At 46.2% G+C, this 18600-nt stretch overlaps 1 protein-coding gene across 15 annotated transcripts in view; it reads left to right on the top strand.

Moving 5' to 3' along the window:
- Nucleotides 1-18600, top strand: part of PDE8A (phosphodiesterase 8A) — a 134581-nt gene that overhangs the window by 90649 nt on the left and 25332 nt on the right. For 14 of the 15 annotated variants that reach the window (XR_006737401.1, XM_045561609.1, XM_045561613.1 and 11 more), the window contains 8 exons: nt 822-873; nt 961-1003; nt 7579-7656; nt 13373-13443; nt 13713-13877; nt 15242-15290; nt 15537-15672; nt 17226-17424. Coding sequence is in view for 14 of the 15 variants with exons in the window: in XM_045561609.1 (XP_045417565.1) it covers nt 822-873; nt 961-1003; nt 7579-7656; nt 13373-13443; nt 13713-13877; nt 15242-15290; nt 15537-15672; nt 17226-17424 (793 nt within the window). In the remaining variant the exon portion in view is untranslated. The remainder of the gene's footprint in view (nt 1-821; nt 874-960; nt 1004-7578; nt 7657-13372; nt 13444-13712; nt 13878-15241; nt 15291-15536; nt 15673-17225; nt 17425-18600) is intronic. The other variant, XM_045561608.1, reaches the window with a different exon arrangement.

Genomic DNA, 18600 nt, shown 5'->3' with positions numbered 1-18600 from the left:
TGCAGCCTTGTGAGGGTGGTGCCACGCTCGTCTCCATTTGACATGAGAAATCTGAGGCTTAGATCAGGTTTCTGGGCCAGGGTCTGCCGCGGGTGCGTGGCAGAGCCAGCTACAGACCTCGGTGCTGACCGCACAGCTCACGTGCTTTGTCACCAGGCTTTGCTGCCAGTTGGCAATCGCCTCAGGGACACAGATCTGAGTGGGCCCTCTGTTCTGATTCTTTGCCTTTTTATGTCCTTTCCAAATTTTCTGTGATAAATATATAGGGATTTGATTATCAAAGGGAAAAACGGAAGGAACAATACATAAATGAGAAGAGTCAGCAGCTTCTGAGCTAAGCCCTGGTCGCTTTGTGTGAGACGTCTGTTCTCGCTGAGTTCAGTGGGAACCTTGGCCCCAGTGTGGCCTGCGGCTATTGCCATGAGTGACTATGAACAAATTGTTTGCTGGAGCTTGAAGAAGAGCACCAGTATAAAAGGTAGTGAAAGTAAAAACATGTTAAGGAACTAAAGGTTCCTGATCGATTAACATGTAGCACATTTCTGAAAAATGTGTGTATATTTTATTGTCTGTTGTGATGACTTGGGAAGAATTTGGTTTTCACTGAGGTCACTTCCTTTCTACAGAGATGCCAAAGGATGTTTGTAAACTCTTGTTTATTTATTGGTGGCTTCGGCCACAAAAAAATAGAAATGCTCTCCTCAAAGCATTTTATTAATATGTATTGTGAAAGGGAGGTTTTCTTTTCATAATGAAAAATTAATGACACATACATCAAATTAGAGTCAGGAGAGAAGTAATACATTGTTTTCTACTTGCAGAAAAATTAGACACTATGTGTCCATTATCCGAGTGTGCAGCGGCAACAATAAGGTAAGTAGGGAGAGCCCTGGACCCCAGCCACACCCCAGCACGATTTCCAAGCAGTCGGAACTAATGGCTTTTAAAATTCATTTTTAGGCTGAGAAAATATCTGAATGTGTTCAGTCTGACACTAATACAGGTATGGTGCCCCGTGTTTATTCTTAGGGTTCACTGAGCTTTTAGAGAAAAGAAATGAAAACAGACGCTTCCTCTGACTGGCCTGCCTGGTGCAGTGGCGGGAGCATGTTTTCCTAGCCCCGTGGCAACATCTCTCTCCCTGACTCCCCAGGTTAGTTTATGAGTCAAAGGACCTGAGCACTTGGGGGCTGAGGCCTGTAGGAGAGACCCGGTCAACTCAAATGTGTGATCTCGTGGAGGCGTGTTGAGCAAAGCGTTGGAGAGTGTCACCGAAGCCAAGGGCTGGGAGAGCTGGAAGCATCGAAAGTGTCAGGGCTGAGTCGCACAGAAGGAATGGGGGAATGTGCAGCCAGAGGTGGACGGGAACTTTGGCTTTTGCATCTAGGAGCTCATTTGTGACCTGTAGAAGTGTAGTGTCAGGACAATGGTGAGGGCAGAAGCCAAATTGCAGGGGTGGAGCAGTCCAGGTGAAGCAGCAGATGTAGAGTTGTTACAAGAGTCCTACCCTGCAAGCTCACGGGGCATTTTTACTTGTTTGGGTTTGGGTTTTGTTTTGTTTATTTAATTCTTTAGAGTAGCACTAGAAAGTAGTTGTGGCTATTACTTACATTCATTTATATTACAGAGGAAGAAACTGAGGCTCAGAAGAGCTCAGTGACAGCCTAGAGTTGGGCAGCCAGGATATGACAAAACTGGGACTGGGAGGCAGAGCCAGTGACACAGTCATAGGACATGTTAGGCCAGGGAAGAATCTCCCAAACTGCATTCGTGCCGGACCATTTGGTCATTTCATTTGATCAGCACTCATGTGGGAGTCTCACATCTTGCCCACTTGGGCCACCTGCCTGTCCAGTCTCCTCTCCTCTTGGCAGCTTTAGTCCAGAGGTCTCAGCTGGCTGTCTTGCCTCGTGAGGGCAGGTGGAGCTTTATAGGCCATGGACCGGCCACAGTCCTTGGTTACACACAACAAAAATCAGTTCTTAAGCCGGAAAAGAGTCTTTGAAAGGAAATAGGGTTGCTTACAGATTGGACAAGAAAGCTCTAGAACCAGTGTTGGAAAAAGGGATGGGAACCACGGAAAGCTGGGCGCCTCTCCCCGCTGCCCTAAGGCCTGCCACGTGCCCTGCTGAGGTCCAGGTATGGGGTGTTGCTGTCCCACCATGGGCAGCATGGCTTCTTCGTACCCTTGCCTCCTTGCATCACTCGTTCCAGTGCAGATTCTTGGGAGGAACGACTCATTGGTCTGGCTGGGCCTGGGGTACCTGCTGCTCCAACTGTAACTTGGGTATGGAGCAAGGGAGTCTCCGGCCTGCTGCCTTCAGTGGTGGGAGGCCTTGGAACTCCCCAGGCATGGGAAAGAAGGTTTAGAGTCTGGGCACCCAGAAAAGTAATAAAGGCCCAGCACATGCTCCCTTTTCCCTGGCCCATATGTCATTTTCACATGACGCTGTGTCTCACTGAAGATACTGGATGGTTGTAGTGACAACCGTCTAGTCTGCAAACCTTCACTTGTTCTGGGTCGGGCCCTCAGCCTGGCTGTCAGCTCACAGAAATGAACTTGGAGGTCACTGTCTGATGGCAGGTGGAGACAATTTGAATACACTGTACTTTGTAGTACCACACGGGGGAGACCTGGGGGATGTTTCCACGTGATGGTGGTGATGATGATGATGAAGGTTGGGCTGGTGTCTGGAAGAGAAGTAGGGAGCAGCCAGAGGGCCAGGTGGGAGGAGCAGATGCACAAAGGCGTGGAGACAGGCAAGGCTGGGGCAGGCCAGTTTGCATTCATGCTGCAAGCAGAGGAAGGCCACGAGAATCTTTATAAACAGGGAAGTGAAAAATGGTCCGGTCTCAGGTAGCCTAAGATGGGGATGGTGTGGAGAATGGAGACTGGATTCAGGAATTACTTGAGTGTAGTCAGGAGGACTTGGAAACCAGCTTACTGTGTGGGACAAAGACAAAAGACTTGAGGATGACACCATGATTTCTAGCTTGGCCACTGGATAACACTAATTAAAATAACAAGTGCAGCTAAGGTATTATAATAAGAAAGAACAAGTTTACACAAGGAGAGGATAGCGAATTTAGAGTTGAACTTATTACATCCAAAGTGCCTGGAACATTCCAGGAGAGGTGCCTGGTGGCATTTGGAAACAGCCCTGGGCCAACTCTCCTGAAGAGCAGAAGCGAGGCAGGAAGACAGCACTAAGTGTGGGACCCAGCAGTGGTTGACATCTGAGGGACTGACAGGGGAGCATCAGGGAGCAGGATGAAGAATTCATTCAGTCAGCCAAAAGTCAGCACACAGGCCCACACGCCAGGCTGTGTCGTGTCTCTGTGAGAAACCTGCTTTCCAACGAGGGGTTGTAGTAGACAGGAAATAAATACATAGTATGTCAGATGGTGCTAAGTTCTGTGGAGAATAAAGCAGGGAAGGGGGCGCAGGGGATGAGGAGGGGTCCACAGGCCTTGCCAGTAGTGTGACACATTCCGGTTCAGCTGGCATGGAGGGGCCTGGCCTCACCGACCACTGGAAGGACGTGGAGGTTTGGTCTGCTCCTGGAGGAAGGGAGCTTGCGCAGGAGGTGGCAGTAGGCACGGTGTCCGAAGCTGCAGACAGGCTGCAGACTTGGCAGTGGGCGGGCGGTCCTGGTGCAGAGCACGCCCTGCACAGATGCTTGCACTGTTGATGGCGCCCGAGGAGATGCTCTGACCGTGTACTGCGGTCCCTGCAGAGTGACTCTGGGCAGGTCGTCTAAGATACTTGGGCCTCAGCTTCTTCATATCCAACCCAGAGCTCACTCGTCCGGGCCGTAGGGTTAGTGTGAGTATGGGGACAGCTGCTGTGTGTGAGGGGTGCTGGCTGGTCACTGTGCCCCTCTGTTCCCCACTGCTGCTCCAAGGTCTCCTGGGTGTACCCCGCAGGTCAAGGTAATGCTGCTAATTGTTGTCTACTGAAAAGATAGAGTGTGAAGATCCCATTTTGCAGAACAGGAAACCGAAAGCAGAGACACGAGGCTGCAGGTGGTACTAAGCCCAGCCCTGGTCATGGAGCCCCATTTAGTGTTCTCTCCTTGGCAGGCCCAGCGCCTCAGATCAGTGCGTGTGTGTTGAGCACTGACCAAGTGTGAGGCCCTGGCTCAGGGCTGCTCCAGGAGCTTCAGTACTGTTGGGATGTCAACCTCACACTTCTTTATTCTCCCCTGGTGGCACTGGGGAGACAGGCTGGGTGACAGTCGCTAAAGAATCACCCATATGAAGCGCTACAGAGACTCAGAGAAGGGAGCAGCAAACTTAACAGGACTGTTGGAAGTGGGAGGATAAGTAACTTTAAAGTGTCGAAATCGAGATTAAAGCCTGCTGAGTTCCCTGCACTCCTGGCGCAGCCCTGCCCTTGATACACACGCTGCTTTTTGCTTCTCTCCCCCCACGCTGCTCCTCTGCACAAGCAGTTCCCTCCTCCTGGAAGTGCCTTCCTCCTCCTCTTGGCTGCAGCCCTGAGACACAGTTCATCCCTCTCCTCGCTGCCCCTACTCTTCAGAGGAGGGTCTGCCACTTCCCCTCTGGGCTCCTCCTGCTTCAGACTTATCACTGTGACTCTTAGTTTACCCACCTTTGTTCCCCACTAGACTCTGCCCTTTGAGGGCATGGACCATACCTTACTCACCTTCACATGCCTAAAGCCTAGCTTGGGGCCTTATACATGGCGGGTGCCCAGTAAGTGTGTGTTGAGTAGAACAAAAGGGGGAAGAATGAAGGAACAAACAGTAAGTTGGCAGCGCAGTCCTCTCAGGCAGCTGTGTGGCCGTTAATCACGAAGCGCAGAGAAAGGAGAGACACTCGGACTGCATGTGGTTGAGAGGAGGTGCGCTTTGAAGGAGTGAGCATTTGGAGAGTGTACAATGTCATGTCTCAGACAGAAGGAGCAGATGTCAAGGCTGCTCCAGAGACAGAGTGCAAGGCAGTCCTGCTGACGCAGCGCACACGTGGTGAACATGGGGGAGATGAAAGGCAGGCTGCTGCTGGCAGAGCACACCTGTCCTTGATGTCAGGAAGTTCTTTATCTCTGAGTTGCTGGAAGATTGTGAGCAGGGGAGCCACGGAATCAGAGCACTTTGATTTGTACTTAGTAGCACTTTCATTTATGCACAGGAATGTGGAGGTGTTTGAGCATCTGTTACATGCACAGTGCTGGTCACCTGGGAAAGAGAAAAGAGAGACTGTCCCTGTCCTCAAGTCACTCGCAGTTGGCAATGGAAGATAAGAGAATAAAGCAGGCTGTTACCCAGCACTGTTGGGGTAGTATGGGAGGCTTTAAGGGAAGGTTTCCCAAAGGCAGAGATATCTGAATTGCATCTTAACTGCATCTTCAAAGAGGAGCAGAGTTAACTAGGTGAAGAAGGTGACATGGGAGAGGGACATTCCCAAGTAAGCCATTTGATCATGGCATAGAGGTTTGGGAGGCAAACTAATGCATCATATAGTTCCTGATGCTGGAGAGAGGGAGCCCAGACCTCACAGGACTCTGGACGTGACGCTGAGGGGTCTGAGTCTTACCCTAAAGACAGGGATGAGCCACTGAAGTGTTTTAACTGGAAGAGTGATCTGGTCAGATTTTTGTTTTAGAAGGATCACTTGGCTTCCTGTGGGGAATGGGTGGAAGGGGGCAAGGGTCAATGTAGAGGTGCTGTTATGATCCAGAGAGGATGGCGAGTGTCTGAGCTCACACAGCAGCAGAGCAGAGAGAGACTAAAGAGGTGTTTAGGAGGTAGAGTCCATAAATTTGGCTGACCAGTTGAAGGAGAGGGGAAGGGGAGAAGTCACAGATGACTTATCTCTAGTTGAAGCAAAAAGGCAGATGCTGTTTAGTGGCCTGGGTTGAAGAGCAGATTTGAAGAAAGATGAGTTCACTGTGGGTAACGAGTTCGTTGGCGTTGCCTGGGGAGGGTGCAGGTGGAGTGCCAGGTGGCCCGTGCAGACGCGAGTCCAGAGCTCAGGAGACAGGCCTGGGCTGCAACGGCAACACTGGGATTCACGAAAGCTGTGGGAGCGAGTGAGATCTCCCAGGGAGGTTGTGTTGACTGAGAGGAGAAGGACGGCTAAGGATGCAACCTTTGGAAACACCAAGGGGGCCTGAGGAAGAGGAAACCACGAAGGAACTAGGAAGGAATAGTAAGAGAGGGAAGGAAAACCAGGAGAGCGTGGACTCTGCCAACAGGAGCGTCCTGAGAGAGGGATCAGTTGTATCTAGAACCACAATCAAGTCGTATCAGGTAAGGACTGAATTGTAGCCTTCAGAGTTAACAACAAGGAGGGTCGTTGGTGACCTTGACAAGTTCACCATCAGTGCCCGCAGAGGAGATCTAGTTTACGCTGGGTAAAGAAGCAAAGAGCAAGTGAAGAGGCTTCTTGCTGGAGCAGAGGGAGTACTAAGGGCCTGCGTTTGGATCCTGTCTGTGAGCAGGGAAAGAAGCCGAGATAAGGCGGAGTCTTCCACGGGGAGGACAAGAGCTGAGCCAAGCACCAGCGCTGCCATGCGCTCATCTGCAAGGCAGCTCTGCTTCCTGGTCTGTGACATGGGGAGTGGGGACATGTAATGCAGCCTGCAAAGCCCCCAGCACCACACATGGCACCCAGCAGGTGCACAAAGGAGGGGACAGGCAGAAAGGCCAGCCTGCCTTGTCAGCGATTGGCGTGGGGTCAGGGAGAGAGTAGTGGTGCCCATCACAGAAAACAGAGGGTCAGAAGGAGAAGGATGGACTGTCATTTGAAGTAAACCCTAAACAGTGTCTCTGTACTATCCTAGAAAAGAGAATAAAGTTCTCCCTGGGATATTTTACAGAAAATAAATGAAAGAATGTTTTCTTCTGGGGCATGGGTAGCTGGGGATCAAAATGTTTCCACCATTGTACTCAATTACACAGAAATGTAATAGGAGAAACTCTCCGGAGGTTACTCCTGCCAGTTGTTGCTCGGGACGCTGTGACTGCTTATTTATGAGTGCAGCCCTGGAACATCCTGAGAAAGCCCCCTTGATGCTGAGCTGTTCATAGTCTTCATCTCTCTGCACTGGGTTGGTTTTTGTAGCATCTTATTTATTTATTTGTTTATTTATTTATTTATGGGACAGAATCTCACTCTGTTGCCCAGGCTAGAATGAGTGCCGTGGCATCAGCCTAGCTCACAGCAACCTCAAACTCCTGGGCTCAAGGGATCCTTCTGCCTCAGCCTCCCGAGTAGCTGGGACTACAGGCATGCGCCACCATGCCCAGCTAATTTTTTCTATATATATTTTTAGCTGTCCATATAATTTCTTTCTATTTTTTAGTAGAGATGGGGTCTCGCTCTTGCTCAGGCTGGTCTCGAACTCCTGAGCTCCAACGATCCGCCCGCCTCGGCCTCCCAGAGTGCTAGGATTACAGGCGTGAGCCACCGCGCCCGGCCCTATTTGTAGCATCTTAAATCATGTTCTGATTCTTAAAGTTGAGAGTTTCTAAAAATTTTTTTAGATTAGTAATGTTTTTAATATGTTGTTAAAATCTCTTTGAAGAAATGATTTATAATTTGTTTCCACAGATAATCAGACAGGCAAACATAAAGACAGAAGGAAAGGCTCACTGGACGTCAGAGCTGTCGCCTCCCGATCAGGTGAAAGTGAGTGACAAAGATAAGAGAAGAAAATGTGACCATATCAGTGTTGAGCACCTGGAGGCCTGACCACCTCCCCTAGTCTCATCCCTGGTCACTGTCCACCCCCACCTCTCAAGATGGGAGGGGACCTCTGGGAACCTGTGTCCCATTTTCCCTCTCCCTCAACTCCTGCTATTGGGCTCCATTCTGAGCCTTTTTTTTAAATTTTTTATTGATACATAATAATTGTACATATTCATGGAGTACATGTTATATTTTGATATAAGCCTATAACATATAATGATCAAATCAGAGTAATTGGGACATGATTCACCTGAAACATTTATCGTTGGTTTATGTTGGGAACATTTGAAACCTTCTAGCTATTCTGAAATATAATAAATTATTGTTAACTATAGTTGCCCTATTGCACTACTGAACACTAGAATTTTTTCCTTCTATTTAACAGAATTACCCCTACACCAACACCTCTTCATTACCCCTTCCCGTGACCCTTACCAACCTCTAGTAGCCACCATTCTATTCACTACCTCCTTGAGATCAATTTTTTTTTAGGTCCCATATATGAGTGTAAAAATGCAATGTTTGTCTTTCTGTGTCTGGTTTATTTCATTTAAAATAATGTCCTCCAGATCCATCCATGTTTCTGCAAATGACAAAAATTCCTTCTTTTTCATGGCTAAATAATATTCCATTGTGTACATACACCACATCTTTTTTATCCATTCGTCCCTTGATAAACCCTTAAGCTGATTCCACGTTTTAGCCATTGTGAATAATGCTGCAATAAACACTGAGGTGCAAGTATCTTCTGGTTACATTTTATGTCTTTGCCTCACCCAAGCAAGGTTTAGAGGCATGCCCTTCCCCTCTAGAATGCTCACGGTGTCTGTGACCATAGTTGTGAATTTACTCCACCAACCCCCTAATCCCTGGAGAATATTACTACCTTGTGAGCACCATGGTGTTGATCAATTAGTGCCAATTTGATGGCGAGTACATGTGGAGGCTATTCCTCTGATCTTGTGATACCTCACTGTGGATAATGGGCTCTAGCTCAATCCAGGAAAATATAAGAGGTGCTAGATCACTGTTTCTTATAATTGAGTAATATTCCATTGTATACATATACCAAATTTTAATAATCCACTCATGAATTGACAGACATTTGGGTTTTTTCCACATCCTTGCAATAGTGAATTATGGTGCCATAAACATTCGGGTTCTTTATTATAGAATGTCTTTTGCTCTTTTGGGTAGATGCCTAATAGTACTATTGCTGGATGGAAAGGTATTTCTATTTTTAGCTCTTTAATGGAATCAGGGAGTAAAGAAAAGGAAAATACATATTTGCTATATATTCTATAGTTGATTTTCTAAACTATAACAGCAGAAGATAGCAGTTGATTTGCTTTAATTGTATGAGTAATGCATTTGGTAATTCTTTTTTTTATATGTCATAGCTGTGCGTATTGTGGGGATACCTGTGATATTTTGATACATGTATACAATGTGTACTGGTCATATCAGGGTAATTGAGATATCCATCACCTCACACATTTATCATTGCATTGGGACCATGCCAATTCTTCTCTTCTAGCTATTTTGAAATATACAATAAATTATTGTTAACTCTAATTTCCCTCTTGTACCGTCCAACACTAGAACTCATTCCTTCTTTGTAACAGTATTTTTGTACCCATTAGCCAACTTTTCTTCATGCCCCTCTCCACCGTCCCCTTCCCAGCCACTGGTAACCACCATTCTACTCTGTGCCTCCATGAGATCCTCGTTTTTTTAGCTCCCACACATGAGAACATATAATATTTATCTTTCTGTGTCTGGCTTTTTTCACTTAATGACCTCCAATTTGCTGCTGCAAATGACAGGACTCTTTTGTTCTATTTTATGGCTTAGTAATATTCCACTGTGTACCTATGCCACCTTTCCTTATACATTCATCTGCTGGGGGACACATGGGTTGATTCCAAATCTTGGCTATTGTGAATAGTGCTACAATAAACATGGGCATGTAGGTATCTCTTTGATATACTGATTTCCTTTCTTTTGGATATATACCCAGCAGTGGGATTGCTGGATCATATGGTAATTCTATTTTTAATTTTTCGAAGAACCTTCTTACTATTTTCCATAATGGCTGTGCTACTTTACATTCCCACCAACAGTGTGTGAGTGTTCCCCTTTCTGCACATCCTTGCCAGCATTTGTTATTTTTTATCTTTTTGATAGAAGCAATTCTTAAAGATATATTGTGTTGTGGCTTGCCGTTTGCCATGGAAGCTTATCTTTTAGGGAGGGGTGAGCACGATTTCAGGACGGTGAAAGATTCTTATTTAGCAAACATTATTTAAGTTCTAATTGAAAAATAATTTTTTTTAAAGATCGTGTAGATGTGTGATGACCTAGTTTTTAAGAATGTAATGAAAATTGCTTTTAGAGAGTATGGAGGTGAATATTACGACTAGCTGTGTACATTCCTAGGCCCCAAGATGAATAGGGAAGATATGGAGCTGGTCGTTACTGGTTCAAAAGCCACACCTTTCCAAGGCAGTAGCAGCTAGGATTATCCAGTGGAGATCAAATGTCTGCCCTCACATCCCTCCCAGATTTGTTGTGAGGCCCAGATGACATGCCAGGTACTCCTTACACCAGACAGACTGCAGATGGCACCCGGGCTGTGAGGGCAGGGTCGGGTGGCGCCAGCAAGGAAGCTGTGTGGTGTTACAGGGAGGAGTGTGGCTCTTCCACCCAAAATAGATACAGAAAATCCACACACAAACACACCTTTCACCACCCAGGGGCAACCATTGATTTTTTGCACCATAAATTAACTTGGCTGCTTCCTGTGCTTCATAGAATTGGAATCATACAGTATGTACTCTTTTGTGTCTTTCTTCTTTCACTCATTTTAATGTTTCTGAAATTCATCCCTATTAGGCATATGAACAGTTTATTCCTTTTTGTTGCTCAGTAGTATCCCCTTGTGTGAATATGCCACAGTTGTTTTATCCATCTCTTACTGATGGGCATTTGTTTTGCTTCCACTTTGAGGCTGCTAAGAATAAGGCTGCCGTGAATGTCTTTATACAACTCATTTTTTGTGGACATAATGTGCTCATCTCCTACCTAGGAGTGGAATTGCCGGGCCTTAGGTAGCTGCAAATAATTCTCCAATGTGAGTGGCACCGTGTGTTATACCCCTCACTACTCTATGAGAGTTCTAGTTCTTCTACATTTCCCCCCACTTGGTAACACCTGCATTTTAAAATTGAGCCATTCTGGTGGATTTAATTTTAATTTTCCTTATGATTAATGAGGTTGAGCACGTTTTCATATGCATATTGGCCATTTGGATATCCTCTTTTTTGAAGTGCTGTTTAAGTCTTTTGCCCATTTTTATAATTGGGTTGTATGCCTTTTTCTTGTTAATTTAGAAATTCTTTATATATTCTAGATATGAGTCATCTATGTATCACAAATATGTTTTCTTTGTCTGTGGTTTGCCTTTTGCTCTCTTAGTGGTGCTTTTTGATGAACAGAGGTTCTTAATTTTAATGAGGTTCATTTTATTAGTGTTTCTATTGTGGGTAGTGCTTTTTGTGTGCTGCTTAAGAAATCTTTCTTTATCCCAAGGTCATGAAGATATTCTCCTATCGTTTCTTCTAGAGGCTGTATTGTTTTATCTTTTACTTTAGGTCTGTAATCCATCTCAAATTTTTATGTCTGGTGAAGGTAGAGATTAAGGATGGTTCTCCCCCACCCCCACCCCCATTGTGGAAATCCAGCTGCTATCACCATATTGGGAATAAAACCATCTTTTGTAGTAGCACCATTATTGTAAATCAGCTTGCTATGAATATGTGATCTCTTTCTAGACTATTCTGTCCCATTTTTCTGTTTGTCTATGCTTGCACAAATATCACAATTGATTATTCATAGTAAGTCTTGATATCTGGTTATATACTGTAGTTCTTCTTCAATGTCTTGGCTATTTTAGGTTCTTTGCATTTCCATGTAACACTTAGAATGAGCTTGTTAGTTTACACAAACACACGCCCTCCTAGGATTTGTTTTCAGAGTGCCTTGAATCTGTAGATCAGTTTGGGGAAAATTGAAATCTCAATAATACTGAGTCTTTCAAACTGTGCACATGCTGTCTCCATTTATTTAGGTCATCTTTGTTTTCTCTCAGCAATGTTTTGCATTTTCATTATAGAAATCTTACAAATCTTTCATTAGATTTATTCCTAGATATTGAAGGGTTTTGATATTATAATGGTGATTTTTATTTCATTTCCAATTGTTTGTTGTTGGTATATATAAATACAATTGATTTTTACATATTGACCTTGTTGTACCCAGTAGCTTTGATAAACTTACTCATTGACTGTAAGGGTAGAGCAATGCATTTGTAGGTTCTTTGGGGCTTTCTGCATACATGGTCACAACAGTCTCTATACCTATTTATACTCTTTGATTTTTTTCAAATTCTTTTAGTTTTTAATTGACAAAATTATATATGTTTATCATGTACAACATGTTTTGAAATATGTACAATTGTGGAATGGCTACATCAAACTAATTAAAATATGCATTACCTTACCTACTTACCATTTTTTGTGGTAAGGACACTTAACATATACACTCTTGGCAATTTTCAAAAATAGAATACATTGTCATTAACTGTAGTCACCATGTTGTACAGTAGATCCCTACTGTTTTTAATAAGCATATGTCACTTTCATTACATTTTTTAATGAGAATACATCCTTTTATGACAGTGATAAAATGGATAGTGGTTTTTATTTTTGGTTTAATGACCTTGTTGGGTGAAATGGAAAGTTGGCAACCCTATGCTGGTCACCAGTCTTAGAATTACATTTTGTTGGTCTCAAATTTAAAGTGTTCGAGACCCCCTCCAACCCCCCGAATTAGTTAACCTTGGACAGTGTCTCTCCTGTGGCTCAGTTTCTTCACTGGTAGAAGGAGGTTGATGCATCGGTCTGTGGGACAGTCCTAGTATTTTAAGGTCTTTGGTAAACAGCATTTGGCTGGACAGGGTGTTCATAGAGATACACAGGACTATAAATATTCTTTTCTTGTCTGTCATTGGCCAGACTTCCCTCCACCTCAAAGGAATCCTGTCTTGACAGGAACAACACAAAATTAACAAACTTTAGAGCCTAAGAGTTGCTGCCTGTCTCATTTAAGGTATTTCCCCAATTAAACATCACAGTGGAAAGCACTAGAGGATGCCTTAAAAATTTAACCAGTAACTAATGTATTTCAGTTATTGGTGAGTTGAATTTATTGCTCCTGCCATATGTGAAACAAAGAGCCTATGTGGCATTGTCTTCTAGAACATTTTTACTCCTGGCTACTGGCAAGCTGAATAATTATAAAGCCTTATTGTTACAGACACAAAAAGAGGCTAACTGTTCAGCCTTGGCTTGCTAGATTGTTTCCTCTGTTTCCCTCTGGCCTGTGACATCAGAAGTTCATTCCACGGGGGCATGTGTGTGTCCTGGTGTCCAGAAGTGAAAACAGAATTGGCTACGCCGGAATCCTGGGCTTGTAGGGTGGGCAGGGGGCTCAGTAGCACACCAAGGCTGGGGAGGAAGGGAGGGCTCTGAGCCCTTGGCCAAGACAGGTGTCCAAGGCTGTGCACACCCTGATCTGTGCATCCCTTTCCCCGCAGCGTCCAGTCAGAGACGACACTCCTCCATGGCCCGGATACATTCCATGACGATTGAGGCGCCCATCACCAAGGTGAAGCGGTTTGTGGTCCATCTCCACTGAGCACACAAGCCCCTTGTTCTCCCCAAGAACCGTTTCCAGTGGGAAGAGACAGGGACCCACAACAGTAAGAATGCTCTCATTCCCACGTAGTGCAGCCTGCCCTGAAGAAAGAGGATGTGTGCCCTGAATGTTTTAACTAGGCTTAAGTCAGCGTTAACTACTTCGCCAGCCTGACTCTGGATTGCTCTCCCATTGTTTTCAAGGTTTTAAAATTCCAATTTTTTCTTTCCATAACGTAGGTAATCAATATTATCAATGCTGCCCAGGAAAGCAGTCCCATGCCTGTGACAGAGGCCCTGGACCGTGTGCTGGAAATTCTAAGAACCACTGAATTATACTCACCACAGTTCGATGCTAAGGATGACGATCCTCACGCCAATGACCTCGTTGGTGCCTTAGTGTCTGTAAGTAGATTTGACCAGCTACTGGGTAGAGCCCCCCTGTTCTTGTTTGTCTTCTCAGAGGTTATTTGCTTAAACAGAGCTCTCTGGAGAGGCAAGCGTGGCATTGTGTGCAAGGCTCAGTCAAGGGCTACACTCCTCCTTCCCCTGGGCCCTGCTGCTCTCTGGCCGAGCCTCCACCTGCCGCCTACCTCCTAGGGAGACCTCAGCAGGGAGAAGAGAACAGAGGAGTATATTCTAGACAGGCTACTGAGCTAGTTCTCCAGTGTTGCTTAGGGGCTCTACAAGTAATTTATTTAAACAGAAATTTTTTAGTTACACGAAGGATTTTGAAAACTGGGCAGAAAAAAGTAATGTTCACTGTCACATACCAAATTGCAAAACAGAAAGACTGTCTTTCTCCTGCCATATGTGTTTCAAAAGGCACGGGGGGTGGGGCACAGTTTCACCTCCCAGCACCCCACACCAGTTTGGGTGAGCTCATAGGAAAGAAGGGTTTAGCAGTCTTTCACTAGAAGGGGCTTTGTGCCATCGACTCTTGAAGGGTACTAGATGCACCCCCAGCCCATCTGCTATAGAGCTCTCCTCACACAGGAAGAGTGGCTGTGTGCAAAAATGACCGTTCCATTGCTCTGTGACATCTTTTGTCCTGGTCAGAGATAAAATTATCTCCCTACCAATTCTCACTTTCTGAAAGTCACTTGATTTTATAAAAATAAGGTAGACGGTAGAGTGGTTCCCAGCGATGGTAGTAGCTAACCATGGTCTTGCCTATTTGAGATAGAGACTCCACCAGCCCGTAGGCAAGGAGTGCCAATGAAGAGGGATGGGGCAGAGTGTCCTGGAGGAGAGGGGCTGCTGAGGCCCGACTTGGGGATAGTGGTCTGGGAGCAGTGGTGAGGAGCCCAGGGAAGTCAGCTAGGGGGAGCGAGGTCACTTAGAAGGTGAGAAAGGATCTAGTGTTCCAAAGGAAGCCTAGTGTCCTTAGGGTGAGGAGGGTGGCAAGAAAATGGTGGGGAAGACTGAGGGCAGAGGGGAGTTGTCCCTAAGAAACCGGAACAGTTCTGGAGTGCAAGCAGGAACTCTGGGCTTCGGGGCCACTGCTCCCAAGGGTGCACACTCATCTCCCTGGTTTTGACTCTGCGTGTGAGTTTAGCTTCCAGCAGGGCCAGGCCAGTCCTTCCCAGCACTGGGCTGCTGTGCTCCCCAGTGAGCAACAGTCACAGGGGTGCGCCTGCTGGGCCCAGGGCAGCCTTGCATGGGTTAGTAGAGAGGGCTGCCCTGAGCTGTCCCCTGCGACTCCACCCCCTGGAGTTTCTAAGAAGGAAGTAACAGTCATGACTTCTTTTTCCCTTAATTTTTATCAGGATGGTTTGCGAAGACTATCAGGGAATGAATATGTTCTTTCAACAAAAGGTAAGTTTTTCCTTTTTTGTTTTTTGGATCACTAGCTATGATGTTGCATTCTAGCTTAAGTGATGAAAATAATTTTTTCAGATTAAAGTATTCAAATAATTTTTCTCGTCAGGAAGAAGTTTCTTGGTATGTCATATAACCTCAGAAACAAAGCAATCATCCCCTGATACGGTACGCTTATCCCTAAGAAACAGTTAATGTTATAAAGCCTGTTAATTTTATTCTCCAAATTACATCACTTTGCAGGCAGTCAGCAGGTTTCAAGCAATATAATCACTCCCATCTCCCTTCACGATGTCCCACCACGGATAGCTCGGGCTATGGAAAATGAGGAATACTGGGACTTTGATATTTTTGAACTGGAGGCTGCCACCCACAATAGGTGAGTTTGTGGGGAGCTCAGCGGATGGAGAGCTGGATCCCAGGGGCCCATGGGAGGATCCCACCTGAGGAGTGTAGGTTGTGTGCAGAGCTGGTCCCTGGTCAGGGAGGGGCTAAGGAAGGAGTAGCGGGACAGCAGGTGACCCTGAGTCACCAGGGCCTGGGGGAGGGCTGCTTGGTCATGACCAAGACAGCAGATTCGTGGAAAGTGTGCAACTGAGCCAGTGACTTAACTTCTCCAAATAGCAGAGGGCTTTCTCCCATGCAATAAGAATATTAATTTCTCCTGTACGTGGGAATATGTTAAGATAGCAGCAAAGAGCCCCGCTCAGAGCCCAGAACCAAAATTTATTGGAAACACATATATACATGTGATAAGAACTGTTCCCAGATCTCAATGGCCCTGTTGGTGACAGGCATGGGGACACCTAAAGCCCCCAGTCACCCTGCTCTGGGTGTGATCACAGAGAGTGGGGATGGCAGTGCAGTTTTGTGCCTTGCTGGAGAAGAGCTCTTAACCAAAGCTGGTGGTTGGCTGGGCACACAGGAGAGGGAAGTCCACAGAGCTAATGCCAGCCAGGGCTGCCCTCCAGGGTGTCTCAGGAGAGGTGTGCTCTGTTGGTCCAGGGGATGATTCATCAGGTCTCATCTCAGTGTGAGCAAACTGTCCCCAAGATAGCAGCCCCAACTCTGCTGATGCTCGCCACGAGTTAACCTTCTGATGCATTCTGCTTCTGCATACCCCAGCACATCCAAGGAGAGTGGAAAAGAATACTCCCATGACAAATGAATCTTTGAGCACCTGGTTTACATACTAGTGACATTGCATCTGTGTAAATCAGGCTAAGACAGGCCAGTTGTAAGTCCTATTATGATCACCTCCGGATCTGCCTCAGCAGAGCCAAGTTTCTTGACCTTACAAGCCTAAGGCCAGATGCTGGTTCGAGGTGACTTCTCAAGGAAGGGCCTAACTTGGTGGCCAGTTGGTCACCTTCTCAGGGGAAACCCCCTCATACTATATAATGCCTGTCTCCAGATTATTGAGAAAATTACATGACTTGTGGCATTATCTGGCTTATATGCAGTTCTCAGGAAATGTTATGTTCTTCTAGGCAGGACATCTGGCCAGTGACATAGATCCAGCAAGTCCTCAGGACTCGGGTTCGAAGTGGTAAAAGTTTAGCCTCAAAAAGGGATTATTTTGAGAAATCCACTAGGGCAAGCAGGAATTTGAATCAGGAAGGGCAGAGTGAGCAAACTTCCCCCAGCAAATGGGGAGCCCCAAAAGGGGGCTGAGGCCAGAGCAGCTGTGGACAGCCAGCTCTCACCTATGAAGCTTGGTCCCCTGAGGGCAGGAAGTGGACGTGGACTCCACCAGAGTTGGTGGCTACCACAGGAAGAGGCCAGTCCAGCCCAAGCAATCTCTGCTTTGCTGCCCTGTACTCTCTAAAGTCTGGCTTGGATTTGCTTGTTGGATCTGAGCCTGTTCAGGGCTCAAAACACTTTGCCTACTTCTTTGCTTTGTTTTAATATTGTGGATGTTTTTCTCTATAGGCCTTTGATTTATCTTGGTCTCAAAATGTTTGCTCGCTTTGGAATCTGTGAATTCTTAAACTGCTCCGAGTCAACGCTGAGATCATGGTTACAAATTATTGAAGCCAATTATCATTCTTCTAACCCCTACCACAATTCTACACATTCTGCTGATGTGCTTCACGCCACTGCCTATTTTCTCTCCAAGGAGAGAATAAAGGTGAGCTGGTGTTTGCACTCCATGTTTAATGGGCAGGAGCAGCGGGGAGAGTCTCAGTGCTTCTGCTTCTACCAAGAGCTGTGCAGTGTGACTGCTCCTGTTTGCAGCCTGGCACAGGCTGGAGGCTGCACTGTAGCTTTGGGGAATTGATATGTTAATTCATGACATAATCCCAGTCATTCCATGGGAGTAAAAGAAACAGGATTTGGTCCCTAGGGAGAAAGCCAGCAAGGACAGGATAGGGCTTTTCTTCTGGGGGTCTCCCCCTGAACCTACAGACAAGTGCAGCCAAGTAACTGTTGGATAGTTCCACTTTAGAGCCCCTACTTATATCTCAAAGTCCATGGGGGTCTGAACCCAAGTTCATCATCTTTGTCCATATCACTGCTCCCTCCCAGGGTTGCCTACCTAGTCCAGGGTTCCAACACCCAAGCAGATACTCAAGTCAGAAACCAGGACTCATCCTTAACCCCCAACGTCTGGTTGATCATCTGACCTGCCTACTGTCGCCTCTAAATGTTCTCAGATTCATCTCTTCATAGTGTCTCTGCTGCTATCCCAGTGAGGGCCCCCATCCTTTCTCATCTAGACAGTTCCACACTAGACTCCTGTCTGCCCTCCTCACATTGCTGCCAACATAATCTTTCTGAAATAGCACATCTGACCACGTCATTCCCAGCAACAGCTTCCCACCTCCTGCAGGATTTAAACTTTAAAACTCCACAGCTCTCCACACTCATCTCAATGATCAGCTCCTCTCTCATCATTTCCTCCCTTGTACCCCAGACACACAGGCCACATTTGGACCACACCAAACCACTTTAGTTTCTGAAGCTTCTGCCATTGACGCACTGCTCCCTTGGCTGGGACCAGGCAGGGCCAGGGCAAGTGCTTCCCAGCCACACTGCCTCCTCTGGACAGCGCACTGGTGTGTGGGGAGAGCAAAGATGACATCTGGCACATGGAGGGATTGAATACATGTTCATTCCTCACCCGAAACGGCAGACTTTCTCAGAGAAAGACCAGGACCAAGACTGGAGGTAGAGTCAGCGTCCAGAGGGGGACTGCTTTGTAAGTTATGAAAATAAGTGGCAAGGCACGTCAGTGTGGCTCCGCATGTGAAGAACCCAACTTTTGCTGTAATTTATTGCTTTTGAACTACTCAATAGATAACAA

Source organism: Lemur catta, chromosome 9, assembly GCF_020740605.2.
Source record: "Lemur catta isolate mLemCat1 chromosome 9, mLemCat1.pri, whole genome shotgun sequence".
In the NCBI taxonomy this organism is placed as follows: domain Eukaryota; kingdom Metazoa; phylum Chordata; class Mammalia; order Primates; family Lemuridae; genus Lemur; species Lemur catta.
Note: the sequence above shows the minus strand (reverse complement) of the source record. Positions and strands in the feature narration are given on the sequence as shown.